We start from the raw sequence: 17875 nt of genomic DNA on the forward strand, positions 1-17875 counted from the left end.
CCTGGTCACAGACCGGGCCGAGGGGGCGTTGACCCCCGAAATCCTCTCCAGGTAGAATTGGTGATTATGTTCCAACGATTTGGAGCAAAGATGGGGTGAGGAGTAGTAGGGGTTAGGGGGATGACATAAGATTTTCGATCCTAAGAATTAGAGCGGGGTTGGTAGGGGGTGGGGTAGGTTGTTTTTAATCCAAGGAATTGGAGCAGGGATGGCTCGCAACGGGGGGAGTAGGCAGGGAGAAGGAGATGGAGATACGAGGTAACCCGAGGGACGTTGAATGCTGGGCCCTCCCATCTCCACCACCATGAAGGACACCCAGAGTTTCATCGTCCCCATCTGTGCTCAAGTTCCTCGCATCAAGACTACCATTCTTGCTGCTCCACCACCACTATCCTTACCTGGAGTAAACCCACTCCAGGTAAGGAAGGTGGTGGTGGAGCAGCAAGAATGGTAATCTTGATGCAATGATGAACTGGAGCACAGATAGAGGGTGAAACTGTGGGTGTCCATGGGGGGTTACCTGGAGGTTACCTGGAGGTTATTCCGGGGATCAGTGCCCCCGCGGCCCGGTCCACGACCAGGCCTCCCGATGGATCAGGGCCTGATCAACTAGGCTGTTACTGCTGGCCGCACGCAGTCCGACGTACGAGCCACAGCCCGGCTGATCCGGCACTGACTTTAGGTATCTGTCCAGCTCTCTCTTGAAGGCAGCCAGGGGTTTATTGGCAATTCCCCTAATGCTTGATGGGAGGCTGTTGAACAGTCTTGGGCCCCGGACACTTATGGTGTTTTCTCTTAGTGTACCAATGGCGCCCCTACTTTTTATTGGCGGCCAGCGTCCAGCGTCCAGCGTCCAGAGTCCCTCGGGTTGCCTCATAACCAGTAAAGTACCGTCGGATTTGTGTTGGAATATCTTGTATACTCTTGGTGGACCTTAGGAGGCAAGTAAGATCCCTCGTCTTCCAATAACATCTTTATTTTACCACTATAGTCTACCCTGTCCATAATTACTATCGCATTTTCTGTTACGTAAGATGGAGTCTACGATCTTTCCTTAATACATGGTATGACTTAAGAAATCGTCGAGTTCGTTTTACCATGGGTATGAACCTGGTTTAGCTTACGAGTTTGTACTAAACTCGTAAGCTAAACCAACTTCACACCTATATATATTTTTAAAGTTCAATTTTAATTAGATTAAGTAAACCCAAAATGCTGTCCACACAATGGGTTTTTCACATCTATACTTTATGCATTTCTTAAAATATATTATTTTTGTTGTGACCAGGAAGTTATTGATAGGCCGGGTCACCACTACTTGGAAAAGACCCGGGCCGGGAGAATACCGGCGAATAAAAAAAAAAAAAAAAAAAAAAAAAAAAAAAAAAAAAAAAAAAAAAAAAAAAAAAAAAAAAAAAAAAAAAAAAAAAAAAAAAAAAAAAAAATTACTAATTCTGAGGCAGAAAAACGTCCATATAAGTCAAATGAAGGCGGAGTTGCCATGCAAATTATTCTCACTACAGCTGCACCTGCTTAAATAATTTATATCTTTAATATTAACTTCACCCAAAAGAACCACTTGTTATATCTAAAGTCTTGTTCCATTTAACTCTTAAGAAGTGTTTCTCTTTCTTGCGTTTTCACGGTAATGGAGTAGCGAGAAATATTCAAGTGGTTTTTTTTCTGTTAAGAAACCACACCTGCATGGGCTCTTTCCTTCCCTTCATGGGTACAGGGCCGCGATAAGTGAAGGTGAAACATGGGTCATAATTTTTTGGCTCCTGTAGATACCTGAGGAAGGAGATAAAGACTTGTTAGCTTGGCTAGGTTAAAGTAGGCTAAAGAATGACACTTACAGTAGTATAAATTTGATCACACTGATATAGTCAATAGGAAAGGTGATGGAGTTGCTATGTAAGTGCAAATTTGAACTCTTCCGTCAGGAATGACTTGAAGGTGGAATAGACGGACATAGAATCTTTCTGGCTGCAGTTACTCGAAGGGCGTGAAAAGTTAATCTTAGGTTTGATCTACAGACCTCTCGGGTACAGTAGAGACCTCAAGTATGGCATGAAGCTACAATGGCATCTAGATAGGAAAATGCAATTTTACAGGGGCGATTTTAATTTTATCCAAATTAATTGGAGCAAAATTACAGGAAGCTTAATCTAACAACTTTGCGGAAGCGGTACAAACCCGCGTTTTAAAACAGTTTGTGGAAACAACTACAAGAGATAACCTGCTTGCATCATGCCTGTGTAATGCCCTCTTTTGAAATTTGGCTTCTTCCTTCCTTTGTGTTATTTCGCTCTAGTGTTAAATCTGGACCATACCTGGAGTATACCCGGAGGATGTGTCGGGGGTCAACACCCCCAGCGGCCCGGTCCATGACCGTGCCCCTGACACTTATTGTGTTGTCTCATAGTGTACTAATGGCACCCCAGCTTTTCCTTGTGGGAAGAGGGGATGTCTTTTGCTTCCATAGGTAGTGATTTTCGTGTGGAAATTTTTGACTGGTTCCTCTAGGATTTTCCACGTGTATAATATGACGTCTCTCTCCTGCATGCCAAGGAGTACATGTCAAGGGACCTTAACTGTTCCAAGTAATTGAGGGTTTTTGTTGTACTTATACGTGCAGTGAAAGTTCTCTGTATATTCCTCCAGGTCTGCAATTTCGCCTGCTTTAAAAGGGGCCGTTGGTGTATAGCAATGTTCCAGAGTAAAGAGAGAACAAGCATTTTGAAGAGAATCATCATTGGCTTGACATCCCTAGTTTTGATGGTTCTCGTTATCCATCCTATCATTTTCCTATCAGATGTGGCAGACACATTGCTGCGATCTTTGAAAGTGAAATTCCCTGACATTTTCACTCCCACGTTAGTTTTTTGCTCTACTGTATGGCTGTACTTTGTTTCACATTCCAATTCAGTTTTTATTTCCTCGAGTTTTCCATAGTGGAGGAATTAAAAGTTGACCTCATTGAATTTCGTATTGTTTTCCGAAGCCCATTTAAAGACTTGGTTAAAGTCTGCTTGGAGATTTGCAGTGTCCTCTGTGGATGACACTGTTATGCAAATTCTGGTATCGTCAGCAAAGGAGGATATGGTGCTGTGGCTTGCATCTGTCTGTTAGATATAAGAATGAGGAAAAGGATTGGAGAGAGTGCTGTCCCTTGTGGAACAGAGCTTTTCACTATAGTAACCTCTGACTTTACGGTTTACTACTACACTTTGTGCTCTGTTAGTAAGTTATTGATTCACATACCTAGTTTCTTCTTATTCATTTATCACGCATTTTGCGAGCTGCTGCACCAAGATCTCATTTGTCGAAGGCTTTCGGAGTCTGTCTATACTACCTGCATTGCATCCAAGACCATGTCACAGCGGTCCAGTAGCTGTGGCAGACAGGAGCGACTTACTTTAAACCTATGTTGCCCTGGGTTGTGCAACTGCTGGGTGTCCAATTAGTTGGTGATCTTGCTTCTGTCTGTAATTATTTGCAATTGCCTTATTGCCGCCTTTGTGAAGTAATGACCCCCCTCCCCCCCGTGTTTATGCTCCCTCTTCATAGCATATTTAAGGCACTGGGGCAGAGTGCATGGTCTTGTCATTTATAGCTTTTTCAGTCAAATGGCGTTAGGATTATATCAGAAATTCTTGAATTAACCAAATTTGAAGTCTCTGCCATAAAAAAGAAATTTAAATTCTTTAAGTCTGATTAACGGCTCACTAAGCTCTGAGTCATATTGGGACTACAGTATCTCATTTCTTTGCTGTCATCTCTGTAAATTCTATTTTGTACTAAATAGCCTTTATTGGTGAAAAGATAATATATTTTCCAGTCTTGTTGGCTCCACTATTTGCTGGCTTAAGGTGAATTTGTTGCAAAGATTTAATGGCTCGTGTGTATGAATTTTCATCTGAGCTGCCTTCTGAGGTTATCTCTGCTTAAACATTATTTGTCACATTCCTCCAACATTCCCAACAACAAGATATTTGGGGCTGGGGCTGGAAGACTTAACAGACAGTGGTCTGTTTTCAAAAGCCGTTCTTTGAATTGTTGGGAAGTTGTCTCTGGTGGCTTGTATACAACCACGCTTACATGGGTTTGGTTTTCAATCTTTACTGCCAAAATTTTAAGTTACATCATCTGAGCAAATGAGCGAATCTGTCACACTCAGGCCACTCTATCCTCGTTGTCTGTTCTTTCCGTCGCATCTTTATAAATTGTGCCAATGTGATCATTGGCGCCATGGGATCTGTCGCTGTAATATATTTTATATTAGAACTGCCAAAGGTGAATACAAAGTCTAGCCTCGCTGGTTCATCCACTCCTCTCTGTGGTTGTGTCCCTAACAATACCACCAGCAACTTAGTTCTACACATTTCTGGTCCACTATGTGGCTCCAGGTTTTCACAGTCACTCTCCTTGTGGTCAAAGTCTCCCATGAACAGTAGCTTTGCCCTCCCCACGTGGGACCTGGCCACCTCAGCTAGTGCATCCACCATTATTTTGTTGCTCTCATACTCCTGTCTTGGTCTTTTAAGCAGCTGGTTGTGCATCACTAATATAGCCATCATGAGACCCCTGATTAGAAGTGTTCTTATTATGTAGTCATCTAACCATCTGTCCATTCCTCCCATCTCAAAACTCCGATGGTTTCTGATGAGTTTCTGGTCAACCGCCCCCACCCTTGTTTTCCCTGTCTTACGTTAAGATCTGATAGCCAGTCGGGAAGATCGCCTCTGTTATCATATCTGAGCTTTGTTTCAGTGAGTGCTATGATGTCTAGTGATGCCTCCATGATTCGTTCATGCCACTCCTCACTCGTGTTATTCTCTCTGCGTCGGAGTACCATACCTTCAGCTTCTTTTCCAATACTGTATTCCGGTTTGTTGGTTTCTGGATCCCTGGCCTTTGTTCATGGGTCATGGGGTGGAAGGGGTTGGTGTGGGTTGGAGGTATGGAAGGCACAGCGGGATTTTGTGAGGTTGCTATAAGGACAGTATTTGTGGTAGGGGTAGTGGAAACTGTGGGTGTGCAGTGTAGTTTGTTTTGGTGTTTTGGGTTATTTTGTATGGGTTGGAGGAGGGGCTAGGGGCTGAGGAGGTTCTGTGGGTGGTCAGGCTTGGTGATTCCCTCGAGGATGAGCTTCATGCTTGCCGATACATGCTGTCTCTCGTTCCTGCCTATGGCGTCATTGTGCACTCTCAGTTGCTACCATTTTTTTCTAGTTTTATTGCAGTTAACTAACACTCGATGGTACTTTTCCGAGTCCCTTAACCCTGGTTTCTTCTGCATGATCCTTTGTGTGTACTCACCTATTTGTGGTTGCAGGGGTCGAAACTCGGCTCCTGGCTCTGCCTCTTCACTGATCGCTACTAGGTCCTCTCTCCCTGCTCCACGAGCTTTATCATGCCTCATCTTAAAGCTATGTATTGTTCCTGCCTCCACTACCTCACTTTCTAGACTGTTCAGCTTCCTGACAACTGTGACTGAAGAAATACTTCCTAACATCCCTTTGACTCATCTGAGTCTTCAGTTTCTAGTTGTGACCCCTTGTTTCTGTGTCCCATATCTGGAACATCCAGTCTCTGTCCACCTTATCTATTCCTCGTAATATTTTGTATGTTATGTCACCCCTAACCCTCCTGTCTGTTGTCGTGCGCGCGTGCATGTGTATCGTATATGACTCGCTAACTTGTACATCTAGGCGAGTACAAATAGGAAGCACAGGTCTTGCACTCAGTGGACGGAGGATCAAGCCTCCATCACAGCTTGCCCTGAATAACCCACATAGCCTTAGCGCCTAACGTAAATTAAACACACTAACCTGTAAGCATCCTCAGAAACATTGATGCGACCCTTTTCACCAGTAGTCTCGGTCCTGGAGGTGATGTTGACGGTGTTACCGAAGAGACAATACCTGGGCATCCTCTGACCTATCACTCCAGTCACCACTTCCCCGGAATGGATTCCAATTGTGATTTGCTGTGGAAGAAGCAACAAAAGACTTAGAAAGGCTTATTTTTCATACGCCATTAAGTTTCCTAAGAGGTGTAGCAGACTTCTATTAAATTTTTTTAATAAAGTGTATGTTGATTGTATGTGATACGAGTGTATTATAGTTGTAGGATGAGTGAAGGATTGTGTTGAGTGCGAGTGTACGTGTATGCTCGAGTGTATGAGAGGTGATACACAAATAACCCGCACATAAAAGAGAGAAGCTTACGACGACGTTTCGGTCCGACTTGGACCATTGACAAAGTCACACTAACAGAGGTGGAGCAGGACGGCTATATATAGGCAGGAAGAGGTGGAGGTAGTAGTAGTAGTAGTAGTAGTAGTAGTAGTAGTAGTAGTAGTAGTAGTAGTAGTAGTACAAGAATTGTATATAATACCGACAAGATGAAATTAAGACACATGCACAACACCCGGGCATCCCCATCGTAGACGTTTCGCCATCCAGTGGCTGGCTGGATGGCGAAACGTCCACAACAAAGACAACCAGACGCCGCACATGTGTCTTAATTTCATCAGTAGTTGTAGTAGTAGTAGAAGAAGAAGAGGTAGTAGTAGTAGTGGTAGTGGTAGAAGTGGGAAATAAGGATGACGAGCCAGTCAAAAAAAAAAACAAAGGAAGGGGAGCACTGCAAGAGAGCTAGATGCCCACAGAGGGAGAGCAAGCGCACAGAGGTGCGTGAAAGGGGAAGTGGTGAAATAAAATAAATGAAGAAGGAACAGAAACACGAGACAGGAGAGAGAAAGACAACCCAGAGGAGAAAAGGAAAGAGGAAAGGGGAAGAGGAAGAAGAAAAAGAAAGAAAAAATGAGGATTCAGGTTACGTCACGGGTGTTCTGAAGTTTGGAGCATTTTACAATGCCGTCCTGCTCCACCTCTGTTAGTGTGACTTTGTCAATGGTCCAAGTCGGACCGAAACGTCGTCGTAAGTTTCTCTCTTTTATGTGCGGGTTATTTGTGTATCGTTCCAGTCACGGTATTGTGCCTTTTTGTTATTCATGTATGAGAGGTGAGTTTGTGTTTTGAGCGTAGGTATACCTGGAGGGTGTTCAGGAAGTTAACGTCCCCGCGAACTGGTCCATAACCAGGCCTCGCGGGGGATCAGGGCCTGATCAACCAGGCTGTTACTGCTGGCCGCACGCAAACCGACGCACGATACACAGCCCAGCTGGTTGGGCACTGACTATTTGCTTGTCCGGCTTCCTCTTGAAGACAGCCAGGGGTCATCCATTGTGAAGTAGAGGAAGTGTATACCTGACGCACAATCCGGAAGGCAGTGTATTTTGGTTTTGATTAAGGTTATGAGTATATGTTATCGATTTAAGGTTTCTACGTAAATATGGTGTCGATATAAGCTTTCTTCGTAAATATGGTGTCGATATAAGCTTTCTTCGTAAATATGGTGTCGATATAAGCTTTCTTCGTAAATATGGTGTCGATATAAGCTTTTTTCGTAAATATGGTGTCGATATAAGCTTTTTTCGTAAATATGGTGTCGATATAAGCTTTTTTCGTAAATATGGTGTCGATATAAGCTTTCTTCGTAAATATGGTGTCGATATAAGCTTTTTTCGTAAATATGGTGTCGATATAAGCTTTTTTCGTAAATATGGTGTCGATATAAGCTTTTTTCGTAAATATGGTGTCGATATAAGCTTTCTTCGTAAATATGGTGTCGATATAAGCTTTTTTCGTAAATATGGTGTCGATATAAGCTTTTTTCGTAAATATGGTGTCGATATAAGCTTTTTTCGTAAATATGGTGTCGATATAAGCTTTTTTCGTAAATATGGTGTCGATATAAGCTTTCTTCGTAAATATGGTGTCGATATAAGCTTTTTTCGTAAATATGGTGTCGATATAAGCTTTTTTCGTAAATATGGTGTCGATTTAAGCATTCTTCGTAAATATGGTGTCGATATAAGCTTTCTTCGTAAATATGGTGTCGATATAAGCTTTTTTCGTAAATATGGTGTCGATATAAGCTTTCTTCGTAAATATGGTGTCGATATAAGCTTTTTTCGTAAATATGGTGTCGATATAAGCTTTCTTCGTAAATATGGTGTCGATATAAGCTTTCTTCGTAAATATAGTGTCGATTTAAGCTTTCTTCGTAAATATGGTGTCGATATAAGCTTTCTTCGTAAATATAGTGTCGATTTAAGCTTCTACGTAAATATGGTGTCGATTTAAGCCTTCTATGTAAATATGGTGTCGATATAAGCTTTCTTCGTAAATATGGTGTCGATTTAAGGCTTCTACGTAAATATGGTGTCGATTTAAGCTTCTACGTAAATATGGTGTCGATTTAAGCTTCTACGTAAATATGGTGTCGATTTGAGCCTTCCTCGTAAATATGGTGTCGATTTAAGCCTTCTATGTAAATATGGTGTCGATTTAAGCCTTCTACGTAAATATGGTGTCGATTTAAGCTTCTACGTAAATATGGTGTCGATTTAAGCCTTCTATGTAAATATGGTGTCGATTTAAGCTTCTACGTAAATATGGTGTCGATTTAAGCTTCTACGTAAATATGGTGTCGATTTAAGCCTTCTACGTAAATATGGTGTCGATTTAAGCCTTCTATGTAAATATGGTGTCGATTTAAGCTTCTACGTAAATATGGTGTCGATTTAAGCTTCTACGTAAATATGGTGTCGATTTAAGCCTTCTACGTAAATATGGTGTCGATTTAAGCCTTCTATGTAAATATGGTGTCGATTTAAGCTTCTACGTAAATATGGTGTCGATTTAAGCTTCTACGTAAATATGGTGTCGATTTAAGCCTTCTACGTAAATATGGTGTCGATTTAAGCCTTCTACGTAAATATGGTGTCGATTTAAGCCTTCTACGTAAATATGGTGTCGATTTAAGCCTTCTACGTAAATATGGTGTCGATTTAAGCCTTCTATGTAAATATGGTGTCGATTTAAGCTTCTACGTAAATATGGTGTCGATTTAAGCCTTCTATGTAAATATGGTGTCGATTTAAGCTTCTACGTAAATATGGTGTCGATTTAAGCTTCTACGTAAATATGGTGTCGATTTAAGCCTTCTACGTAAATATGGTGTCGATTTAAGCCTTCTACGTAAATATGGTGTCGATTTAAGCCTTCTACGTAAATATGGTGTCGATTTAAGCCTTCTACGTAAATATGGTGTCGATTTAAGCCTTCCTCGCAAATATGGTGTCGATTTAAGCCTTCCTCGTAAATATGGTGTCGATTTAAGCCTTCTACGTAAATATGGTGTCGATTTAAGCCTTCCTCGCAAATATGGTGTCGATTTAAGCCTTCCTCGTAAATATGGTGTCGATTTAAGTCTTCTACGTAAATATGGTGTCGATTTAAGCCTTCCTCGTAAATATGGTGTCGATTTAAGCCTTCTATGTAAATATGGTGTCGATTTAAGCCTTCCTCGTAAATATGGTGTCGATTTAAGTCTTCTACGTAAATATGGTGTCGATTTAAGCCTTGCTCGTAAATATGGTGTCGGTTTAAGCCTTCCTCGTAAATATGGTGTCGATTTAAGGTTTATACGTAAATTTGGTGTTGATTTAAGCTTTCTACGTACATGTGTTAATGGGAACACTGCTTTAAGCTTCACTTGCTACAGCTTTAAGCTTCACTCTCACTAACCATAAACTTCACTTGGTGTAAATATTATAGTTAATAAAGTATTAATCTAATACGTTGCAGTTGTAAATTAATGATGCCTTGTTATTATTATTATTATTATTATTATTATTATTATTATTATTAAAGATTCGCCGGTATTCTCCCGGCCCGGGCCTTTTCCAAGTGGTGGCCCGGCCTTGGCTCCCTCTTTAGGGAGTGTCTGAGACCTAAGTCTCCCATGGGAGGAGGCACAAGTACCTCCTCATCTTTGGGACCAACTGTCCCCAGGCCTAGCCACAAGCTAGGCCTCTCTGGTCTGCCATCCCCGCCACAAGGGAGCAAATAGGAATGACAGTCTTATGAGCTAAAGGCTCGGGCTCAGGCACCTACCCTACCCTAGAAAGGTTAGGCATGGTGTCGATCGAATGGAAACAAGTCACCTTGTCACTGATAATTGTACTTAGGTGTACCTGTGCCTATATAAACTTACAAATATAGAAGCTTATCAAAATGCTTTAATTAGAATTTTTTTTGGGGTTATCTTAGGCTCTCTGCACATATGCTGCTATGTATGGTAATCTATGTAAATGTATTTGTGTGTACCTGAATAAACTTACTTACTTAAAGAGAGGAGTTGGGTTTAGTCTGGCGGCTGAAGTTCTCACTTCACACGGCGAGGGTCCGCGTTCGATTACCAGCCAGGGTAGAAATATTGGGCGTGTTTCTTTACAACGGTTGTCTATGTTCACCCATCGGTAAAATGGATACCTGGGAGCTAGTCGACTGGTGTTGATCACGTCTTGGTGGAAATGCTCAGCATAACAAGGGGCTGTCTATACAGTAGTATGTCGATGATGTTAGCTAGGACTGTATACCTTGTATATATACTTGTAAATAAAAAAATTATATGTGCCAGTAGACCTGCCACAGTGTTCTTCCAGTCTTAGTTTCTTATATAAACACAGAGGACTGTAATATATATATCTGGCCTACTGACCTATTTGTGGAATAGACGAAGATTGATAGATAAGAGTATAATAAAATATCCTTACTTACTACCAGTACATGTACAAGGTATACAGACCATAGTTGACATCAGTGACATACTACAATATAGAAAGTCCCTTGTTATGCTGAGCATTTCCCGCAAATTAGATCAGTTTTGTTCCAGGATGCGACCCACACCAGTCCACTAACACCCAGGTACCCGTTTTAGCTGATAGGTGAACATAGACAACCGGTGTAAGAAAACAAGTCACCCTTCCCGGGAATCGAGCCCGTACACCTCACCCGGGCACGGGCCACCGTGTGTTAAATATCTGATGACTTTTATCATAGGATTGTAAAAGACTGAAGGAAATAATTTGGAAGTTAACGCCCCCAGAAGCTCTCATTACTTAAATCTTCCATGCAGTTCCTCCCCTCCCACCATCTTCCATGCAGTTCCTCCCCTCCCACCATCTTCCATGCAGTTCCTCCCCTCCCACCATCTTCCATGCCGTTCCTCCCCTCCCACCATCTTCCATGCAGTTCCTCCCCTCCCACCATCTTCCATGCAGTTCCTACTCTCCCACCATCTTCCATGCAGTTCCTCCCCTCCCACCATCTTCCATGCAGTTCCTACTCTCCCACCATCTTCCATGCAGTTCCTCCCCTCCCACCATCTTCCATGCAGTTCCTACTCTCCCACCATCTTCCATGCAGTTCCTACTCTCCCACCATCTTCCATGCAGTTCCTACTCTCCCACCATCTTCCATGCAGTTCCTACTCTCCCACCATCTTCCATGCAGTTCCTACTCTCCCACCATCTTCCATGCAGTTCCTACTCTCCCACCATCTTCCATGCAGTTCCTACTCTCCCACCATCTTCCATGCAGTTCCTACTCTCCCACCATCTTCCATGCAGTTCCTACTCTCCCACCATCTTCCATGCAGTTCCTACTCTCCCACCATCTTCCATGCAGTTCCTACTCTCCCACCATCTTCCATGCAGTTCCTACTCTCCCACCATCTTCCATGCAGTTCCTACTCTCCCACCATCTTCCATGCAGTTCCTACTCTCCCACCATCTTCCATGCAGTTCCTACTCTCCCACCATCTTCCATGCAGTTCCTCCCCTCCCACCATCTTCCATGCAGTTCCTACTCTCCCATCATCTTCCATGCAGTTCCTCCCCTCCCACCATCTTCCACGCAGTTCCTACCCTCCCACCATCTTCCATGCAGTTCCTCCCCTCCCACCATCTTCCATGCAGTTCCTCCCCTCCCACCATCTTCCATGCAGTTCCTCCCCTCCCACCATCTTCCATGCAGTTCCTCCCCTCCCACCATCTTCCATGCAGTTCCTCCCCTCCCACCATCTTCCATGCAGTTCCTCCCCTCCCACCATCTTCCATGCAGTTCCTCCCCTCCCACCATCTTCCATGCAGTTCCTCCCCTCCCACCATCTTCCATGCAGTTCCTCCCCTCCCACCATCTTCCATGCAGTTCCTCCCCTCCCACCATCTTCCATGCAGTTCCTCCCCTCCCACCATCTTCCATGCAGTTCCTACCCTCCCACCATCTTCCATGCAGTTCCTCCCCTCCCACCATCTTCCATGCAGTTCCTACCCTCCCACCATCTTCCATGCAGTTCCTACCCTCCCACCATCTTCCATGCAGTTCCTCCCCTCCCACCATCTTCCATGCAGTTCCTCCCCTCCCACCATCTTCCATGCAGTTCCTCCCCTCCCACCATCTTCCATGCAGTTCCTCCCCTCCCACCATCTTCCATGCAGTTCCTCCCCTCCCACCATCTTCCATGCAGTTCCTCCCCTCCCACCATCTTCCATGCAGTTCCTCCCCTCCCACCATCTTCCATGCAGTTCCTCCCCTCCCACCATCTTCCATGCAGTTCCTCCCGTCCCACCATCTTCCATGCAGTTCCTCCCCTCCCACCATCTTCCATGCAGTTCCTCCCCTCCCACCATCTTCCACGCAGTTCCTCCCCTCCCACCATCTTCCATGCAGTTCCTCCCCTCCCACCATCTTCCATGCAGTTCCTCCCCTCCCACCATCTTCCATGCAGTTCCTCCCCTCCCACCATCTTCCATGCAGTTCCTCCCCTCCCACCATCTTCCATGCAGTTCCTCCCCTCCCACCATCTTCCATGCAGTTCCTCCCCTCCCACCATCTTCCATGCAGTTCCTCCCCTCCCACCATCTTCCATGCAGTTCCTCCCCTCCCACCATCTTCCATGCAGTTCCTACCCTCCCACCATCTTCCATGCAGTTACTCCCCTCCCACCATCTTCCATGCAGTTCCTACCCTCCCACCATCTTCCATGCAGTTCCTCCCCTCCCACCATCTTCCATGCAGTTCCTACTCTCCCACCATCTTCCATGCAGTTCCTCCCCTCCCACCATCTTCCATGCAGTTCCTCCCCTCCCACCATCTTCCATGCAGTTCCTCCCCTCCCAGCATCTTCCATGCAGGTCCTCCCCTCCCACCATCTTCCATGCAGTTCCTCCCCTCCCACCATCTTCCATGCAGTTCCTACACTCCCACCATCTTCCATGCAGTTCCTCCCCTCCCACCATCTTCCATGCAGTTCCTACCCTCCCACCATCTTCCATGCAGTTCCTACCCTCCCACCATCTTCCATGCAGTTCCTACTCTCCCACCATCTTCCATGCAGTTCCTACCCTCCCACCATCTTCCATGCAGTTCCTACTCTCCCACCATCTTCCATGCAGTTCCTACCCTCCCACCATCTTCCATGCAGTTCCTCCCCTCCCACCATCTTCCATGCAGTTCCTACTCTCCCACCATCTTCCATGCAGTTCCTACCCTCCCACCATCTTCCATGCAGTTCCTCCCCTCCCACCATCTTCCATGCAGTTCCTACTCTCCCACCATCTTCCATGCAGTTCCTCCCCTCCCACCATCTTCCATGCAGTTCCTACCCTCCCACCATTTTCCATGCAGTTCCTCCCCTCCCACCATCTTCCACGCAGTTCCTCCCCTCCCACCATCTTCCATGCAGTTCCTCCCCTCCCACCATCTTCCATGCAGTTCCTCCCCTCCCACCATCTTCCATGCAGTTCCTCCCCTCCCACCATCTTCCATGCAGTTCCTCCCCTCCCACCATCTTCCATGCAGTTCCTCCCCTCCCACCATCTTCCATGCAGTTCCTCCCCTCCCACCATCTTCCATGCAGTTCCTCCCCTCCCACCATCTTCCATGCAGTTCCTCCCCTCCCACCATCTTCCATGCAGTTCCTCCCCTCCCACCATCTTCCATGCAGTTCCTCCCCTCCCACCATCTTCCATGCAGTTCCTCCCCTCCCACCATCTTCCATGCAGTTCCTCCCCTCCCACCATCTTCCATGCAGTTCCTCCCCTCCCACCATCTTCCATGCAGTTCCTCCCCTCCCACCATCTTCCATGCAGTTCCTCCCCTCCCACCATCTTCCATGCAGTTCCTCCCCTCCCACCATCTTCCATGCAGTTCCTCCCCTCCCACCATCTTCCATGCAGTTCCTCCCCTCCCACCATCTTCCATGCAGTTCCTCCCCTCCCACCATCTTCCATGCAGTTCCTCCCCTCCCACCATCTTCCATGCAGTTCCTCCCCTCCCACCATCTTCCATGCAGTTCCTCCCCTCCCACCATCTTCCATGCAGTTCCTCCCCTCCCACCATCTTCCATGCAGTTCCACCCCTCCCACCATCTTCCATGCAGTTCCTCCCCTCCCACCATCTTCCATGCAGTTCCTCCCCTCCCACCATCTTCCATGCAGTTCCTCCCCTCCCACCATCTTCCATGCAGTTCCTCCCCTCCCACCATCTTCCATGCAGTTCCTCCCCTCCCACCATCTTCCATGCAGTTCCTCCACTCCCACCATCTTCCATGCAGTTCCTCCCCTCCCACCATCTTCCATGCAGTTCCTCCCCTCCCACCATCTTCCATGCAGTTCCTCCCCTCCCACCATCTTCCATGCAGTTGCTCCCCTCCCACCATCTTCCATGCAGTTCCACCCCTCTCACCATCTTCCATGCAGTTCCTCCCCTCCCACCATCTTCCATGCAGTTCCTCCCCTCCCACCATCTTCCATGCAGTTTCTCCCCACCCACCATCTTCCATGCATTTCCTCCCCTCCCACCATCTTCCATGCAGTTTCTCCCCTCCCACCATCTTCCATGCAGTTCCTCCCCTCCCACCATCTTCCATGCAGTCAATCTCCCTCCCACCATCTTCCATGCAGTTCCTCCCCTCCCACCATCTTCCATGCAGTCCCTCTCCCTCCCACCATCTTCTATGCAGTTCCTCCCCTCCCACCATCTTCCATGCAGTCTCTCCCACTCCCACCATCTTCCATGCAGTCTCTCCCTCTCCCACCATCTTCCACGCAGTCCCTCCCCCTCCCACCATCTTCCATGCAGTCCCTCCCCCTCCCACCATCTTAAATGCAGTCCCTCTCCCTCCCACCATCTTCCATGCAGTCTCTCCCCCTCCCACCATCTTCCATGCAGTCTCTCCCCCTCCCACCATCTTCCATGCAGTCCCTCTCCCTCCCACCATCTTTCATGCAGTCCCTACCCCTCCCACCATCTTTCATGCAGTCCCTACCCCTCCCACCATCTTCCATGCAGTCCCTCCCCCTCCCACCATCTTCCATGCAGTCCCTCCCCCTCCCACCATCTTCCATGCAGTCCCTCCCCCCCCACCATCTTCCATGCAGTCCCTCGCCCGCCCACCATCTTCCATGCAGTCCCTCCCCCTCCCACCATCTTCCATGCAGTCCCTCTCCTTCCCACGATCTTACATGTAGTCCCTTCCCCGCCCACCATCTTCCATGTAGTTCGTCCCTCCCCCTCCCACCATCTTCCATGTAGTTCGCCCCTCCCACCATTTTCTACGCAGTCTCTAACAGCCTCCCTTCCACCATTTTCTGTATCTCCACCACTCTTCCTCCTCCTCCCGAGCCTCCACGACAATGACGGATATCCTCATTGTTCTACTGAAGGGGGGGGGGGGGTGAACGGAATCATTATTTTTTTTTCCAAATTTCAATGAAATTTTTAATGTGATTTAAGCAGCATTTGAAACCTACACACTGTGTTTGTAGTGATTTTTTTGCCTTAAAAGATAGAAAAAAATAATTAGTGCTTTATTCTATAGGGAACAAAACTCTCCCTTATCTTCAAAATTGGTAAGACATACAATGATCTAGTTGACATCAAATGAAAGATAAGGGATAGATAATTTTGGTACCAACGTCGTTTGAGTGAAAATGTCAATAGATTGTATAAAAAAAAATGTTGAAGTTCATTTTTCTAAGAACTTTTTTTGGAAGAAAAAAAATCAATAAAAACACAGCGGTAAAAAATATCGCAGATCCCCTGTGCATGGTAGTAGAACCATCATTACTCAATAACGCGTACAAAAATCATGACACTCCTAATAATACTTTTCGCGAAAAAAGGAAAATAATGTCAATAACTTATTCCTAAGTTACACATATATTACGTTTTCTGTAAAACTCTACGGTGACGGCTCGCCATATTTCAGTATGTTGCACCACACAACACATGTTGACAACCCACAGGTGACTGAGCTATTATCACTCCCTGCACTTGAATGGAGTCCTCAGAGATGTTGTAATGTAGTGTATTTAGATTGAAACAATCATAAAAGTCGTAATTTTTGGAGTAAAACAAAAAAAAAAATATGAATTGCCACCATGCCGTTTTGTAGACAATAAGAACAAAAAAAAAATACATTTTTGGAAGAACATACTTAGAAATATGATGGAAACAATTTGATTACATCAACATGTTGCCAGAATTATGCACTATTTTTCAGTAAGAAAACATTTTTTACCATAATTTTTAAATTTTTCCTTTATCACTCCTAGACCTTTCACCCCGTCCCTGAAGTCTCAGCTTAGGCTACCATGTGAATACCACGTATGTTGTGGGAAGTACTGCCATTTTTCTGCTATAATTTCACGTAACTGTTAATTTAGTCTAGATATACTCTTCGACTCTTACACTTTTACCAGAAATCATAAACAATGAGGCTAAGACATTCTACATTCTGTTTATCTAGGGGCAAAACTTCCATATTGATGAATATTTATATTGGTTGCACTTGTTAATGACGTCGTCAATACTTCGGTGAAAAACAAAGTTCAATGTAAGTGAGGTTGATATTCGCTGCTACTCAGCCTAGGAGGTATCGGTGTCCGTAAGGCATTACAAAGTTCACTACTTGTTTTCCTGTCTTCATGTGTGGTGTCAAGTGAACTTGTAATGGAGATTCTTCCTGAACAACTTAGGAACAACGATGGGATTCGTGACCAAACGTTCACGGATGGAGCCAGGCTCTGGGATAATCTAACGGGCTCTAAAACCAGATCTACTTCCCCAACAGCTACAAACAGTAACATTGGGATGGCCCACTAGTGGAGAATATAGCCTCAGTAATGCTTCTCAATGAATGACAGGGGTCGCCTCCTTGTAATAAGAACTCCTCATGCGGGGAATTTAATGATGGTTGTCCCCAGTTCCTTCCTTGGCACACGCCACGATCCACAGACCATCCGTATTAGTGTTGACTTTAGCATTGCTGCACCTATCCTCTTCAAACACGTGTATCTGTGGCAGTGAATCGACTAACCGATTCACGTACCATAGTTTCGTTTGTCGAAGATATGAGGGACAGATTGCAATGTATGGCAAGGTTAATAGCATCAAGAGGAGCCTTGCAACAGTCGAATCCCCAGCAATAAGAGAGCTACCCCCTACTACGCAGATCTAATAGCAAAAAAGGTTCAAGATGGAATTACCTTGCAAGCCTGGATAGACAGCAAGCAGGTGATATAGGAATACGTATGTGCATCCACATTGGCTAACACTTATCTCCAATACATCAGGGAGGAAGGAGGGGCAGCTGTCAGTTTCAGGAGTCCCAGAACTTGCCCATTATTATTATATGCTCTCAAAGGCTCATAGAGACTGTTCATGGGGAAGACCACCCCCCAGTTCCTCAAGGAGCTAGGAAAAGTCATCAGAGCAACTAAGCATGCCAAGGAATCAAATTTTCTGTTCCAGTGGCTGAGCGCTGCAGTTCAGAGGTGTAATGCTTGTTGTATCCTGGGTACGCAATAGCTCAGAACTGGAAGAGAATATTGTAATATAAATTTTGTTAAACATGTAGCAATACATGCTTGTAATGTATCTCTAAAACCGCAT

The 17875-nt window shown here is 45.3% G+C and overlaps 1 protein-coding gene across 1 annotated transcript in view; it reads right to left on the reverse strand.

The window, feature by feature from the left end:
* Window positions 1–1452: 1452 nt before the first annotated feature.
* Gycbeta100B (guanylate cyclase soluble subunit beta-1-like) overlaps window positions 1453–17875 on the reverse strand; it is a gene marked incomplete at its 5' end in the record, with an annotated part of 50755 nt that continues 34332 nt past the window's right edge. The window contains 2 exons of the mRNA XM_070080712.1: window positions 1453–1791; window positions 5834–5991. Coding sequence (XP_069936813.1) covers window positions 1668–1791; window positions 5834–5991 — 282 coding nt within the window. The remainder of the gene's footprint in view (window positions 1792–5833; window positions 5992–17875) is intronic.

This window comes from Cherax quadricarinatus, unplaced genomic scaffold (assembly GCF_038502225.1).
Source record: "Cherax quadricarinatus isolate ZL_2023a unplaced genomic scaffold, ASM3850222v1 Contig825, whole genome shotgun sequence".
Lineage (NCBI taxonomy): Eukaryota > Metazoa > Arthropoda > Malacostraca > Decapoda > Parastacidae > Cherax > Cherax quadricarinatus.